General features: G+C 44.2%; 1 protein-coding gene across 1 annotated transcript in view; it reads left to right on the top strand.

Moving 5' to 3' along the window:
- Positions 1 to 17470, top strand: part of LOC132397523 (mucin-2-like) — a 232308-nt gene that overhangs the window by 28178 nt on the left and 186660 nt on the right. The window contains exons 7-9 of the mRNA XM_059976354.1: positions 6585 to 6710; positions 15384 to 15501; positions 15602 to 15740. Coding sequence (XP_059832337.1) covers positions 6585 to 6710; positions 15384 to 15501; positions 15602 to 15740 — 383 coding nt within the window. The remainder of the gene's footprint in view (positions 1 to 6584; positions 6711 to 15383; positions 15502 to 15601; positions 15741 to 17470) is intronic.

The raw sequence follows: 17470 nt of genomic DNA, 5'->3' as shown, positions 1-17470 counted from the left end.
TGCACTCAACTAGCTGATGTCACGTGCCTGCGCAGTCTGGCCTCTCTCTTCCGCCACAAACTCAAAATGTCTTCCTGCTGGAAATCCTTAGGTGCTCTCCCGCTGCCTTCTTCTTCCGAATCCTTATCAAACACTTTCTGAAAATCCAACTAAATGACATCCACTGCCTCTCCTTTATCCACTCTGTGTGTTACTTCCTTAAAGAACTCTAACAGATTTGTCAGGCAAGATTTCCCTTTACAGAAACCATGCTGATTTTGACTTATTTTACCATTAGTCTCCAAGTACCTCGAAACCTCATCCTTAATAACAGATTCCAATACTTTCCAAACCACTGAGGTTAGGGTTGTAATTTTTTTTATTTTGCCTTCCTCCCTTCTTAAAGAGTGGAGTGACATTTGCAATATTCCAGTCCTCCAGGACAATGCCAGAGTCAAGGGATTCTTGAAAGATCATGACCAATGCACCCATTACCTCTTGAGCAACTCAAGATTCTGGGATGTAGTCTGTCTGGCCCAGGTGACTTATCCACCTTAAGATCTTTGAGTTTGCCCAGCAATTTTTCCTTTGTAATAGCAATGACAGTCATAGAAATGTAGAAACATAGAAAACCTACAGCACAACACAGGCCCTTTGGTCCACAATGATGTGCCGAATATGTACTTACTTAGAAATCACCTAGATTACCCATAACCCTCTATTTTGCTAAGCTTCATGTACCTATCCAGGAGTCCCTTAAAAGACCCTATGGTATCTGCCTCCACCACTGTCACCGGCAGCCATTCCACACACTCACCACTCTCTGCGTAAAAAACTTACCAGACATCTCTGTACCTACTTCCAAGCACCTTAAGACTGTACCCTTTCATGTTAGCCATTTCAGCCCTGGGAAAAATCCTCTAACTATCCACATGATCAATGCCTCTCATCATCTTATACACCTCTATCAGGTCACCTCTCATCTTCCGTCACTTCAAGGAGAAAAGGCCAAGTTCACTCAACCTATTCTCATAAGACATGCTTCCCAATCCAGGCAACATCCTTATAAATCTCCTCTGCACCCTTTCTATGGTATCCACATCCTTCCTGTAGTGAGGTGACCAGAACTGAGTACAGTACTCCAAGTGGGGCCTGACCAGGGTCTTATATAGCTGTAACGTTACCTCTCGGCTCTTGAACTCAATCCCATGGTTGATGAAAGGCCAATGCACTGTATGCCTTTTTAACCACAGAGTCAACCTGCGCAACAGCTTTGAGTGTTCTATGGACTCAGACCCCAAGATCCCTCTAATCCTCTGCACTGCCAAGAATTTTACCATTAATTCTGCTATCATATTTGACCTATCAAAATGAAGCACCTCACACTTTTCTAGGTTGAACTCCATCTGTCACCTCTCAGGCCAGTTTTGTATCCTAATGATGTCCCGCTGTAACCTCTGACAACCCTCCACACTATCCACAATGCCCCCAACCTTGGTGTCATCAGCAAATTTACTAACCCATCCCCCCACTTCCTCATCCAGGCCATTTATAAAAATCATGAAGAGAAAGGGTCCCAGAACAGATCCCTGCGGCACACCACTGGTTAACAACCTCATGCAGAATGTGATCTGTCTGCAACCAGTCTTTGCCTTCTGTGGGCAGATCAGTTCTGGATCCACAAAGCAATGTCCCCTTGAATCCCATTCATCCTTACTTTCTCAATAAGCCTTGTTTGGGTACCTTTTCAAATGTCTTTCTGAAATCCATATACACTACATCCACTGCTCTACCTTCAACAGCTTGTTTAGTCACATCCTCAAAAAATTCAATCAGGCTCGTAAGGCTCAACCTGCCTTTGACAAAGCCATGTTGACTATTCCTAATCATATTACGCCTCTCTAAATGTTCATAAATCCTGCCTCTCAGGATTTTCTCCATCAACTTACCAACTACTGAAGTAAGACTCACTGGTCTATAATTTCCTGGGCTATCTCTACTCACTTTCTTGAATAAGGAAACAACATCTGCAACCCTCCAATCCTCCAAAACCTCTCCTGTACCCATTGATGATACAAAGTTCATTGCCAGAGGCTCAGCAATCTCCTCCCTCACCTCCCACTGTAGCCTGGGGTACATCTTGTCCAGTACTGGAGACTTACCCAACTTGAGGCTTTCCAAAAGCTCCAGCACATTCTCTTTCTTAATGTGTATGTGCTCAAGCTTTTCAATCTGCTGTGTCATCCCTACAGTTGTGAAGACCCTTTTCCATAGTGAATACTGAAGCAATGTTCAAATAGTATCTCTGCTATCTCCTCCAGTTCCATACACGCTTCTTCACTGTCACACTTGCTTGGTCCTATTCTCTCTTACATCTTATCTGCTTGCTCTTCACATAATTGTAGAATGCCTTGGGGTTTTCCTTAATCCTGCTCACCAAGGACTTTTCATAGCCCCTTCTGGCTCTCCTAATTTCATTCTTAAGCTCCTTCCTGCTAGCCTTCCTGACACTCACAGACTGTTGGCACACTGCAAGTGTCTTCCAGAGTGAAGACAGATGCAAAGTGCCCATTATCTGCCATTTCTTTGCCCCCATTACAAATTGACCAGCATCATTTTCCAGTGGTCCAATATCAACTCTCACCTTCCTTTTACTCTTTATATAACTGAAAAAGCTTTTGGTATCCTGCTTTATTGGCTTGCTTGCACTAATGGGAGATGCTGGAGGTTTGGGGGTTAGCCAATGTTGTTCTGCCTTTTAAGAAAGGCTATAAGAATAAACCAGGAAATTATAGGCTGTTGAGCCTGACATCAGTAGTGGGGAAGTTTTTGGAAGATATTCCAAGGAACTGGAGAGATGAGCATTTGGATAGACTGGAATTGATTAGGGATAGTCAGTAAGGCTTTGTGCATGGTAGGTCGTGTCTAACCAATGTTTTTCAAGGATGTTACCAGAGAAGTTAATGAAGGTCAAGGCAGTGGACGTTGTCTACGTGAACTTCAGCAAAGCACTTGATAAGGTCACGCATGGGAGGTTGGTCAAGAAGGTTCTGTGGCATTCAAGATGAGGTAGTAAATTGGATTAAACATTGGCTTTGAGGGAAAAGCCAGAAAATGGTAGTAGATTGTTGCCTCTCTGACTGGAGGCCTATGACTCGTGGAGTGCCACAGGGATTGTTGGTTGTCATCTAAATTAATGATCTGGATGATAATATGGTTAACTGGATCAGAAAATTTGTAGATGACACCAAGATTGGGGGTATCGTGGACAGTGAGGGAGACTATCAAAGCTTGCAGTGGGATCTGGATCAGCAGGAAAAGTGGGCTGAACAATGGCAAATGGAACTTAGTGCAGGCAGTTGTAAAATGTTATAGTGTGGGAGGACCAACTTACACAGTGAGCGTTAGGGCACTGAGGAGTATGGTAGGAGTTAGGAATCAGGGAATACAGATCCATAATTCAATGAAAGTGGCATCACAGGTATATAGGGTGGTGTAGAATGTTTTTGGCACATTGGCCTTCATAAATCAATGAACTGAGTACAGGCATTTGAGATATTATTTTGAAATTGTATAAGACGTTAGTGAGTCCTAATTTGGGGTATTGTGTGCAGTTTTGGTCGCCTACAGGAAAGATGTAAATAAGATTGAAAGCATACAGAGAAAATTTACAAGGATGTTGTTGTACCTGGAGGACCGGAGTTATAAGGAAAGGTTGAATGTTCCCTATAACGTAGAAGATTGAGAGGAAATTTTATACAAAATAATGAGGAGAACAGATAGGGTAAATGTAAGCAGGCTTTTTCCACTGAGGTTGGATGAGACTACAATTAGCGGTATTGGCTTAAGGGTGGAATGTGTAGGGAAACAACTTCACTCAGAGGGTGGTGAGACTGTGGAACAAGCTGCCAGTGGAAGTGCTGAAGGCAATTTCGATTTCAACATTTATGAGAAGTTTGGATAAGTACACAGATGGGAGAGGAATAGAGGGCCATGTCGATGGGACTAGGCAGTTTAAATGGTTCAGCACGGATTGGATGGGCCAAAGGGCCTGATTCTGTGCTGTAATTTTGTGACCCTAAACCTTTCCTTTTGTTTCAATCTAATTACTGCATTAATACTTTCCTTGTTCATATCATGAAGTGTGGCTTCAACTGTGAAGGAGTGAAGGAGGGGATATGTTTAGGTGACAATGTTTGCGAGTTAAATATGTCCAGCAAGTGTGACTAGAAGTGTTCTGCTTAGGGTGAAGCTCCAAAACAGGGAAGTCACTGTTCAAAGGTCCAATTTAATGTCAGAGAAATGTATACAATAAACATCCTGAAATGCTTTTTCTTTGCAAACACCCATGAAAACAGAAAAGTGCCCCAAAGAATGAATGGCAGTTAAACATAAGAACCCCAAAGTCTCCCCCAATCTCCCCTCCCTCCCGCACGTAAGCAGCAATGAGCAACAATCCCCCCTCCCCCACCAGCAAAAAAAAGCAAGCATTGGCACTGCCACCTAGTACTCAAGTGTGAGCAAAGCAACAGTAAAGACATAGACTTGCAGTTACCCCAAAAGACTTCACGTTTCACCCTGCATTCGACATACCGCAAGTTCTCTCGCCCTAATAGGGGGAAAGAGGTGTCACCATTTTCCCAGCGAGTGGGGAGACATATCTAAATATTGAGAGATGGATAGTGTTTTAGTTAAAGAGAAGGTGCAGTGTATGCAGACAATACAGTGCAAAGCTATATCAAATTTGATTGTGAGGTTAAGAGTCCATTGTATCATAGTAGGGGGCCTTTCAGTAGTCTTCTAACAGCAGCATAGAAGCTGTCTTTGAGTGCTTTCAGGATTTTGTAACTGTTGCCTGAATGTAGGGAGGGAGTAGGATGGAGAATATCAGGGGCAGGTGAGATGTTTAATTATGTTGACTGCTTTACTGAGGCAGTGAGAAGTGTATCCACAGAATTAATAAGACTTGGAGGGAAACCTGAAGGTGGTGGTGTCCCCCGGCACCTACTTCTCCTGTCCTTCTTGATGTTAGAGATCGTACTGCTCAGATGAGTAGCTGGTGTACACTCTGTAGGTGATGCATTCTGAAGCTGCCCTCAATTCACTGGAAATGGAGCAAATGAAGGGATTGAGTCCAGCAAATTTCCCTGGAATGGATGGTGTCTAGCATATTGAGAGTTATTGTTCAGGCAGTTTAAGAATGTTTGATTATTGGCCTTGTCATTGACATCCAGATCCTGTCCTTGTAGGTATTGAGAAGGGTCTGTATGGTATCAGATTAAAGAGTTCACACAGGACACCAAGCCTGTGGTCTGATACTATGGCAGATGGAGTTCACTCCAGATAAATGTGAAGTGGTTCATTTTGGTAGATTCAATATGATGGCAGAATATAGTATTAATGGTAAGACTCTTGGCAGTTTGGAGGATCAGAGAAATTTTGGGGTCCAAGTCCATAGGACACTCAAAGCTACTGCGCAGGTTGACTCTGTAGTTAAGAAGGCACACGGTGCATTGGCCCTCATCAATTGTGGGATTGAGTTTAGGAGCTGAGAGGTAATGTTGCAGTTATATAGAACCCTGGTCAGACCCCACTTGGAGCACTGTGCTCAGTTCTGGTCGCTTCACTACAGGAAGGATGTGGAAGCCATAGAAAGGGTGCAGAGTAGATTTACAAGGTTGTTTCCTGGATTTGGGAGCATGCCTTATGAGAATAAGTTGAGTGAACTCAGCCTTTTTTCCTTGGAGCGACGGAGAATGAGAGGTGACCTGATAGAGGTGTATAAGATGATGAGAGGCATTGATCATGTGGATAGTCAGAAGCTTTTTCCCAGGGTTGAAATGGCTAACATGAGAGGGCACAGTTTTAAGGTGCTTGGAAGTAGGTTCAGAGAAGAGGTCAGGGGTAAATTTTTTACAGAGAGTGGTGAGTGTGTGGAATGCGCTGCCAGCAATGGTGGTGGAGACAGATACGATAGGGTCTCTTAAGGGACTCCTGGATAGGTACATGGAGCTTAGAAAAATAGAGGGTTATGGGCAGCCCTAGGTAATTTTTAAAGTAAGTACATGTTCGGCACAGCTTTGTGGACTGAAGGGCCTGTATTGTGCTGTAGGTTTTCTATGTTTCTATCTATTATTTATGTGGCTGCTCCATTTCAGTTTTTGGGCATTGTGACCCCTCTGGATATTGACATTAAGTCATTATTTAAGGTGATCTTAAGGGCAAGTAGCTAGATGCTCCTGTGTTGAAGTTGGTCATTGCTTGATTCCTATCAAGAACCGTGAATTTCCAATGATGCAGGCCAAACTTGGACATTTGGCCCCTCTGCAGATGACAAGCCCTGCCCTGCTCCAGGCTTCTTCTGAAGTATCTAGGAAAAGCTGTGTGAGTGATTTATGTCTGTTGAGCCTGGGAGATCATGAAATGTTGATCCTACCCTGTTAAACTGAATGGTTTCTGTATCTCTTTTTCACACTGGGGAGGATGTTTTCCTTTTCTTCATGAGATGCCTGATATGGTTCTGGTTTCTGAAGATGCAGCTTGATTTCTATTATAGGAATTCAATCTGAATCCACATGTTAACATTCCATCACTCTACTCTGCAGCAAAGAAATGCCCGTTGAATATGATCTACAAGGAAAGTGGCTCTCCCTGTATGGACACCTGTTCTCACCTCGATACAAGCAGTCTGTGTGAGGAGCACTATATGGATGGGTGTTTCTGCCCCTCAGGTAAGCAATCATGGTTCAGCTCTTCAACTAAAGCTCCTGTAATTCAGTGTTCCTTCGGTCTCAAAGATGACTACCAAAACATTAAGTTACACACTGGCAGAATTGATAAAGAACACATAACTCCACAATAAGTTCATTACTTGCAACACTCACAAATTGCTGGAGAAACTCAGCAGATTGTGTAACATCTATGGAGGGCAAAAAAATAGTTGAAGTTTCAGGCCAAAATCCTTCAGAGCATTACAAAGCTGGTTTGTCTTACAACTCTGTACATGAGAGGGGGAAACACAGAAAGGTGCAGCAGACTCCTGTACTGAGCTTTAAATTGGTTCACTTGTCAAATGAGTGTCTCACTTCTTGGTTGTTGCACTGGGGAGTAGGGTGTCACTTAGAAAATCCATTGTTTGCACAGGTGACAATTTACACACTCCAGAGACCCAACCCAGGTAATGGAGTGGTTCTGTTGACCACCCATTTTGTGAACCCAAGGGCTGACTGTGCATGATGATCTCAGTAGGTGTAAAATATTTAGTAATTTCACTAATGTAATGCCCTAGTTCATATATTTTACTGTTATGCTGTATGTATTTCATTTTGTGCTGTTCTGTGCGAGCTGGTTTTCAGCTTATGTTTGGGTTATTTTTGAAGATAAGAGATGAGCAGACATGTTTGCCATCCAACTGGGATGATCAAAGTGAAGGGGAGGTTACTATGGTGAGGGACACCAAAGTTGGGCTTGGGGTTTTGTTTGTGATTCAAGAGAGATGAAGGGAGAAGATGTCAGAGAGAAAAGGTCGTAGGATTCATCCTGGACCAGGACTGTGATTTGATGAAGCCCGGGGTGAGATCGATTGAGGAATAGTAACTTGGGGAAACAAAATATCTTGTGTACAAGATATTAAGAGGAATAGACAGAGTGGACAGCCAGCGCCTCTTCCCCAGGACACCACTGCTCAGTACAAGAGGACATGCCTTTAAGGTAAGGGGAGGGAAGTTCAAGGGGGATATTAGAGGAAGGTTTTTCACTCAGAGAGTGGTTGGTGCGTGGAATGCACTGCTTGAGTCAGTGGTGGAGGCAGATACACTAGTGAAGTATAAGAGACTACTAGACAGGTATATGGAGGAATTTAAGGTGGGGGGGTTATATGGGAGGCAGGGTTTGAGGGTCAGCACAACATTGTGGGCCGAAGGGCCTGTAATGTGCTGTACTATTCTATGTTCTATGAAACCATGAGCTCCAACTTGTGTACATTAGACTGTTTCATTTAACAGGGCCCTTTTCTTTTTTTTTCTTTCCTTTACTAAGCCTTTATAATTAAGAATTTTCCTTTATAATTAAGAATTATAAAGCTAACTTTTTTAATTGTATGTGGTGTACTGTCTGTTATTTCATGGGACTTATTTGTAACAGGGTAACGAATCACACAGCATCCACACGAACAAGGGGTTTGGGGTGGGTTCGTGTCTCAATCTCGCACGTTTGGCGAGTCCGAAGGTTGTCTTCCCTAGGCTCACTCAGCCGACAGAACCAGAGCTTTTCATTATGGGGGCTCATCCTGGATCGATTTGGATGCTGTGTGATTGCCCTAAGCATTGATCCAGTGGGTTGAGTGTTTAAGTCTGTGATAAACTGTTAGCCGGTAAAGTGATTACGATACATGTTTATGGATGGTGCAGGGCTTGGGCAGTGGTGCGAATCCATGGGGTTACTGGTAACGAATGCATGTGTGTTGAGTGGGATAGACATTTGAATCCCTGATGAATTGTTAATTCTAAGTTTAAGTACTGTTAAAATCATAGGAACAGTTGCAATTGTGGAGCGTAGGTTTGATAAAATGGCGGGAAAAGTCTTTGTTTTAATCCAGGCTAGTGCTGACATAATGGCAGTGGAACAGCCTGGTACCATTGGGGCCCTGGGGAGGGGTACGTGGACTGTCCATACTTTCTGGGAGAAAGAGAGTGGGCGAAATCGCAAGCCAAGTCTCCCGTAGCTGGGGACAGAGACGTCAAAGACAGGTTTCTGCGAAGGAGTGGTCTGATTTGGAATATCTAATGAGCTCCCCAGTGAAGAGTGGGACTTCTGAGTGGGTATCAGCCCTTACCTCCCTGGTGAATAAATGGCCCAGTGCCTAGGCAGAGGGTCCTAGCTACCTAGTTGAGTATGTTCTTTGGGGTGAAGCCCACCCCCAGGGGAAAGAGGAGTATGAGACTTGGCGGAGGAGATCTCTCAGAAGCTGGATGAGTGGCAGTGCCTTGAGGATGTAAAAAGACAGCAATTAGTTGAAAGTTTGAAAGGGCGGGCTGCTGATGTAGCCAGAAATGTAAAGGCACAGAACCCCCTTGCTACTTCTGCGAACTACATGAAAGCACTAGAGAAGTTGTTTGGTGCGATGGGAAGTCCAATGGAGCTCATGACAGGGTTTCAGAACATGTGTCAGGAGAAGGGGGAGAAACTTTCTGCCTACATATTTTCAGCTTGAGAGGCGGCTTGAGAGGTGGCTGAGGTGGATCAGTTAAGAATGGCCTTGAGAGGCTTGAGAGGAGGCTTGAGAGGCGGCTGAGGTGGATCAGTTAAGAATGGCCAGATAGCAAAGGGCGCCCAGTCCCAGGAACTGATCACTTGGGGTCTCCGACTGTCTCGTAAGATGTGCTCCCCTCCCTTGTTTGTTGAACTGATCAGAGAAGTATGAGAGGAGGGGAATGTGTCAGAAGCACAGGGGGGGGTGGGGGGCAGTTCTGTTGGCAGGATAAGGCCCTTGGTAGTAGCCCCCTGCATTGATGTGACCACAGATAGCCTACCCCAGGGAGTGATAAAGGAGATTGTGGCAGGGTTGAGAACCAAGATGTCCCGGTTGTTATCAGCTGGTATGACCTCCTCAGTACAATGGAGCTGATAGGGAGACGGACCCCCTAAGAGGATGGACTACGCAAAGGGCTGCGGTCCCACAAGAAGGGGAGCAGCCAGTATTGTCTGTTATAACTGGTGAAGAGGGGCACTTCAGGCAGGAGTGTGAATGATGGGAAACTCCTTGGAGAGTGAGCCCCTAAGCGGAGAGGGATGTCAGGAAAATTAGAAGAGACCCAGTGAAAGAACAATCTGGTGTGTCGGGGGGAACACGTTCCCAGCAATGTAACAAGGAATGCCCTAAAGCAAAAAACCCTATTCTTGAAGGCCTGGTGGGGCCAAGCTCCAATGTATCACTATGGATTGAGGGTATTTATGCTAGAGCCGTACTTAATACAGGGTCTCAGGTCACTTTGCTTTACTGCTCATTTTACAACCAGTATTTGATACATTTACCATTGACGCCATTCACTGCACTAGAGATCTGGGGTCTTAGTGCAGATGATTATCCATATGATGGTTATTTGTCAGTGAAGCTGGAGTTTTCAGAGGCCGATGTGGGAGTGGCTGAGGCCCTTGATACATTAGCGCTAGTTTGTCTGGACCCGTTGAGAAGGGTGGTGTTTCAGTTCTTGTGGGGACCAACACTCCTGTTGTGAGGGGGCTAATGGGAGCCTGCAAAGAGAGAGCTGGAGAGAGCATTCTGAAAATATTGTCCATTTACCCAGTGTTTCAAGCTGCTTTCGAGAAATTGCATGGCTGCATTGGGACAGATAATCAGCTTAGATGAGGAACTGTGTGGTTCACCTAGTCAAGACCAATTGTGTTATGGCCTGGGGAAGTAGTGAGAGTGACAGTAAACCCCAAATTTCCTAGAATGCCTGAGGCTGAGGCCCTCTGGGTGAATGCTCCAGAAGACCACAAAAAGGAGTCAGGCTTACCTGCTGGGATACTGGTGAAGCCCAAACTGCAGAAGCCCTCAGTTGTACAGGCAAGCAGGATGGCAGTGATTGTCAGGAACACTATGAAGAGGGAGGTCACCTTCAAGGGGGATGCTCCTAGCACACCTCTTCCCAGTCTAGTGTCCCTGTGAGACAAGCCGGGGAGAAACTCTCTTTGAAGAAGGGTAAGTTGACTGCTGAGTCATTCAACTCTGGGGACTCCCCAGTACCTGCAGGTTGGAAGAGGAAGTTGATAGAGAAGGTGTTGAAACTGGAAGGTGTCTTTTCTACTAACGAGTTTGATGTGGGTTGTTCCAAGAGCATTCGCCACACCATCCAGGTGACCAAGGACACCCCGTTCAAAGAAAGGTTGTGGTGATTGAAGGAGCTGCTGACACAAGCTCCTGTGCTGGCTTTTGCAGATCCCTGATTGCCTTATGTACTGCATACAGATGCCAGCAGAGAGGGCTTATGGGGTATCCTGTATCAGGATCAGGGCAGCGGGTTGAGACCTGTTGAGATTGTCAGCTGGAGTCTGTCGCCCTCTGAGGAAAACTATCCCATGCACAAGTTGGAATTTCTGGCATTGAAATAGGCTGTGGTGGATAAGTTCAGTGACTACCACTATGGCGCCAAGTTTGAGGTGAGGACGGACAACAATCTCCTAACTTGTATCCTGACCTCACCGAAATTGGATGCCACAGACCATCGGTGGTTGGTGGTATTGTCTGCCTATGATCTCAGCCTGAAGTACCGGCCTGAAAGCAGGAACATTGATGCTGATGCTTTGTTCCGATGTGCACATGAAGGGCTGGATAGGGAAGGAGAGTGGGAGAGCATTCCAGCCCGGGAGAGAAAGCCATGTGCCAGTTTTCCATCATAGTGAAGGCAGAGGGAAGGCAAGGGCAGGATTGAGCAGTAGATCGGTTGGGAGCTTCTGATGATGCCATTCCAGGAACCTGACTTCCAGTTGCTAGAATTGAGTCCCGGTGAAGTGGCAGCTGCTCAGCAAGATGACCTGGGCACCCGTACCATTTGGTCAATGGTTGAAAAGGGAGACCTGGCCCAAAGGGAGAAGATACAACATGCTGCAGTGCCTCCATTGCTGACAGAATTGCCCAGATTGGAGTGAGGAACCAGATCTATTATATGTTTACAATATATATTAATGATTTAGACAAGGGAATCAAAAGCAGCATCTCCATGTTTGCGGATGACACGAAGCTGGGCAGTGGTGTTAGCTGTGCAGAGGATGCTAAGAGGGTGCAGGGTGACGTAGATAGGTTAGGTGAGTGGGCAAATTCATGGCAGATGCAATTTAATGTGGATAAATGTGAGGTTATCCACTTTGGTTGCAAGAACAGGAAAACAGATTATTATCTGAACGGTGGCCGATTAGGAAAAGGGGAGGTGCAACGAGACCTGGGTGTTGTTGTACACATTGAAGATGGGCATGCAGGTACAGCAGGCGGTGAAAAAGGCAAATGGTATGTTGGCATTCATAGCAAAAGGATTTGAGTACAGGAGCAGGGAGGTTCTGCTGCAGTTGTACAAGGCCTTGGTGAGACCGCACCTAGAATATTGTGTGCAGTTTTGGTCCCCTAATCTGAGGAAAGACATTCTTGCCATAGAGGGAGTACAGAGAAGATTCACCAGATTGATTCCTGGGATGGCAGAACTTTCATATGAAGAAAGACTGGATCAACTAGGTTTACACTCACTGGAATTTAGAAGATTGAGGGGGGAATCTTATTGAAATGTATAAAATTCTAAAGGGATTGGACAGGCTAGATGCAGGAAGATTGTTTCCGATGTTGGTGAAGTCCAGAACGAGGGGTCACAGTTTAAGGGTAAAGAGAAAGCCTTTTAAGACCGAGATGAGGAAAAACTTCTTCACACAGAGAGTGGTGAATCTGTGGAATTCTCTGCCATAGGAAACAGTTGAGGCTAGTTCATTGGCTATATTTAAGAGGAAGTTAGATATGGCCCTTGTGGCTAAAGGGATCGGGGGTATGGAGAGAAAGCAGGTACAGGGTTCTGAGTTGGATGATCAGCCACGATCATACTGAATGGCGGTGCAGGCTTGAAGGGCTGAATAGCCTACTCCTGCACCTATTTTCTATGTTTCTATCTTTCTATGATCCTATACCGGGTCACGTCACCTCCAAACTAACCTCAGTGTTCCCAGCTGGTTCTGCCTGAGGAGTATCAGAATATTTTGTTAAAGTCACTTCATGATGATTCTAGTCATTTGGGGGTTGACAAGACCTATGGATTGCTCAGACTTCAGTCCTACTGCCCCCGAATGAAGCCGGAGATCGAAAAATACTGCAAGTTGTGCATTTGATGCATATGGAGGATGATGCTACCTACAAGGGCTACTCCTGTGTCCCACTTGCAGAGTGCAGGACCTCGTGACCTGGTGTGTATGGATTTCCTGTCAATAGAGCCAAATGCCAGCAACATGGCGAATGTCTTGGTCATTATCAATCACAACACCAGATATGTGCAAGCTTTCCCTACCAAGGATCAGAGGGCATTCACGATGGCCAAAGTGTTATGGGAGAAGTATTTCATTTATTATGGACTCCCCAAGAGGCATAGTGATCAGGGACGGAATTTCAAGAATAGGCTCATACACAAGATACTAAGCATGCTTGGAGTCTACACCTTATCACTCACAGAGTGATTCCCAGCCCGAGAGATTTAATTGGACTTTGCTGAACATATTTGGAACCTTGGAGATCAGCAAAAGGAACAAGTGGAGTCAACATATTGCACATGTCGTCCACTGCTACAACTGTACACAAAATGAAGATACCAGGTACTCGCCATATTATCTGATGTTTGAGTGTGAGGTGCAGTTGCCCATTGACCTTTGTTCTGGGACTAACAGGGATGACCTACCACAGAAGAGTTATCTAAAGTATGTGTCTGATACGAGAAGGGAGTTGAAAAAGACTTATGAATAAGCTGGGGTCAAGGCTGCCAAGCAGAATCAAGGAAGTAAGAGGAGGTATGATCAAAAGGTGAAGTTCTCCCAACTCATGCTGGGAGATCGAGTCCTCATAAAGAATTTGGGGCCACCTGGGATGCACAAGTTGGCTGACCACTGGGCAGCTACGCCCTATGTAGTGGAGAGTCAGATGCCAAACATACCAGTCTTCTGGGTGAAACCAGAGGATGGGAATGGGCCTGTCAAGATTCTCCATCAGCACTACCTTCTACCTCTGGGACAAGAGGTGCTTGTTGACCCAAAGCCTGACCTGGACCCTACACCTAGTAAGAGGACTCTGCGGAGAGCTGCTTGTTTTCCGCTTATGTTTGGGTTATTTTTGAAGATACGAGATGAGGAGAGGTGTCTGCCATCCAATTAGGGTAGTAGAAATGAAGGGGAGATTTCTCTAGTGAGGGATACCAAGGTTGGGTTGAGATTTTTTTGTGGTTCAAGAGGGATGAAGGGAGAAGGTGCCGGAGAGAAGAGGTAATAGGAGTTGACCCAGAGCGGTACCATAACTTGGCGAAGTCCGGGGTGAGATCGATTGAGGGTCGGTGACTTGGGGAAACCATGAGCTCCAGCTTGTGCACATTAGACTGTTCCATTAAACCAGGTCCTTTTTTTTGTTTTTTTCTTTACTAACCCCTTAGACCAGTTAAGAATTATAAAGCTAAATCTTTTAATTATACTGTTTGTTATTTTGTGGCACTCATTTGTAAAAGGGTAATAAATTACACAGCATCCACACAAACAGGAAGATTTGGAGGGCTCATGCCTCAATCTCACACGTTTTGCAGAGCCTGTCTTCCCTAGATCTGTGCAGCCAAGGAAACCTGAGTTTTTTACTAATATTCACACAGTGGCAAGAAACAAAGTATCTTGGTGGTTTTTTTGATTTGTTTATTGGAAAAGCTGGTATTAAAGATCTTTCTTGTTGTAATGTGACACCTCTCTTTCAACAAGCACCCTGCAGAAATGAGTGCCGAACTGCCCAACCTCCAACCCTTCCCACCAACAACCAATGTCTCAGCAACGTCAGCTAATGAGCTGCTGGCCCGTTCACTAAAATGTGCAGGAAGATGGATTTATATTTAATTTCTATAAAACAAAGCCCCTATACTGCCTCTTCTACTACATCGACTCAGGCCTAGGCATAAGGCAAGGTCCTATACTAATCAGCCCCTAATGAACACTATCTCATGCTGATAATAAAACAGGTACAATCACAATGTTTAAGATGCATTTATATGGACATGTGAATAGGAAGGGCATAGAGGGATATAGACTCTGCATGTAGATGTGCAGTTTCCATTGACTAGTCATCACAGAGGTGATTGACCAAGGAGTCTGTCCTTGTGTGGAACTGTTCTCCTCTCTGCATTCTGAAGCAGTACAACTAAATCCTGAAAATGCAGAACAACTTCTCTGTGTAGGCGGAGAATGATTGGGTGGGTGGGGGGGGGGTGTTCATCATCACATCTACTCTTTCACTCAGAGACCCAAAGAATGCCTGAGGGAAAATAATCCTTGTCTGAAGATCTACACCTTAAACCTGAGTTCTTGGCTCAGGAGCAAGGGCTATATAATTGCAATTAATCCGGAGAGTATGATGACTTTCAGGATAAAGAGAACTAGTCAACATTCAGAATGAGGTCCTGATTTTTAAAATGATCTCATGCTGACTGACTTTGGTATTGTAGCACTTTGGTATGTTCCCAGCACCAAATAAGGAGCTTTACCATGTTTCTTTCAGTACTGTATGACTGAAGAAATACAAGCTATTCCATTCAACAGTCTCAAACCTCCCACTTTAACAAGTACATAGTCTGACAAAATACTTTCAGGTTCTTTCTTGGGCTTCTAAATAGCTGAAACCTTGCCTCTTTCAGGAATGGTGATTGACGATTACTCTGACTCTGGATGCATCAAAGTGGAGGACTGCAAATGTACAATGAAAGGCAAACATTACAACTCAGGCACCTTGCTTTCAACGGAGTGTGAAGAATGGTATAACCCACATCAATTCCGAGCTGTAAAAATACTTCAATCTCCTTATATCACACCAGATTTTAATCAATTGGCAAATATTTGTCCCTTTTTATTATAGTGTCTGCAGCAGTGGTAAATGGTTATGCAAGAATCTGCCTTGTCCTGGTATATGCTCTTTTGAGGGGGGAGCACATGTTTCCACTTTTGATGGGATGAAATACACATTTCATGGCAACTGCTATTACGTTCTTTCCAAGGTAACAAAGTATTCCTAAAAGTTATTCGTTTTACGTCTAGTCAAAATATTTTGATTTTCCCGTGTCTCTCTAAGTTTCTGCACTGCTACTTTTGTTACGTTTTAATTTCCAGGGCACTTCAATTGCTTGCTGGGAACATTACTGGCTGTTGATTCATAGGTGAAACATATGACATTGTGATTTAACCAGCCTTGGAGTTTATCTTATTATGCTTCTGTTAATAGTACATAGAATAGTACAGCACATTACAGGCCCTTCATAATTAACATTCATATGTTAATATGACATATTCCTATACATCACATTTAGTAAGGCAACCAACTGCACAGATATAAATTTAATAAATTAAAATGAGCAGATATAAATAAAACAGAAGAAATTGTGGAGCAAGTGGTGCATGCGAGCTCAATTTCAATGTCTAAGTGAAGTTTGGATAGGTACATGGTAGCAGGGATATGGAGGGCTATGGGGTCGGTGCAGGTCAATGGGAGTAGGCAGTTTAAATAGTTCAGCACAGACTAGATGGGCTGAAGGGGGCAGTAGTTTTGAGGAAGTAGAGAGGCTACAGAAGGACATAGCTTAGGAGAATGGGCTAAGAAGTAGTAGGTGGTATACGGTGTCAGAAACTGTATGATCATGCACTTTGGTAGAAGAAATGGAAGAGTTGACTATTTTCTAAATGGAGATAAAATACAAAAATCTGTGGTGCAAAGGGACTTGGGAATCCTTGTGCAGGATACCCTAAAAGTTAAGTTGCAGGTTGAGTCTGCAATGTTAAGCATTCATTTCAAGAGGACTAGAATATACTATAAAAGCAAGAATGTAATGTTGAGACTTTATAAAGTACTGGTGAAGCCGCACTTGGAATATTATGAGCAGTTTTGAGCCCCGTATCTTAGAAAGGATGTGCTGAAACTGGAGACGGTTCAAAGGATGTTCATGAAGATGATTCCATATTGAACAGCTTGTCATATGAAGAGCATTTGATGACTCTGGACATGTATTCACTGGAATTCAAAAGAATGAGGGGTGACCTAATTGAAAACTTTCGAATACTGTCATGAAAGTCCTTGATAGAGTGCATGTGGAGACAATGTTTCCTATGGTGGGAGTGTCTAAGACCAGATGAATAGAGGGGCATCCTTTTAGAATGGATATGAGGAGGAATTTCTTTAGCCAGAGAGTGGTGAATCAGTGGAATTCGTTGCCACAGGAAGTTGTGGAGAACAAGTCTTTATGTATATTTAAGGCAGAAGATGATAGATTCTTGATTTGTCTGGGCATAAAGGGATATGGGGGGGGTGGGGAATCTAGGAGATTGGGGCTGAGGAGGAAAGTGGATCAGCCATGATGAAATGGCAGAGCAGACTCGATGGACCAAATGGCCAAAGTCTAAATAATGCTTTGCACGAGCACTGAAGATTGGGGTTAAAAAGGTGATTGTAACATTGACCAGTTTTGGTAAACTGCTTTATTACCATCACATGTACCAAGGCACAGTGGAAGACTTTATTTTCCATGCCATCCATACAGATCATTTCATCATATCAGTATATTGAGGTGACAGAAGGGAAAATAAGATGGAAGACTGAGGAGATTTGATAGAGGTATACAAAATTATGAGGTGTATAGATAGGGTAAATGCAAGAAAGTTTTTCCACTGAGGTTGGGAGGGACTACCATCAGAGGTCATGGGTTAAGAGTGAAAAGTGAAAAATACAGAACTTCTC

The sequence above is a fragment of the Hypanus sabinus genome, chromosome 7 (assembly GCF_030144855.1).
Source record: "Hypanus sabinus isolate sHypSab1 chromosome 7, sHypSab1.hap1, whole genome shotgun sequence".
Taxonomy (NCBI): Eukaryota; Metazoa; Chordata; class Chondrichthyes; order Myliobatiformes; family Dasyatidae; genus Hypanus; species Hypanus sabinus.
This window is presented reverse-complemented; position numbering and strand designations above follow the sequence as displayed.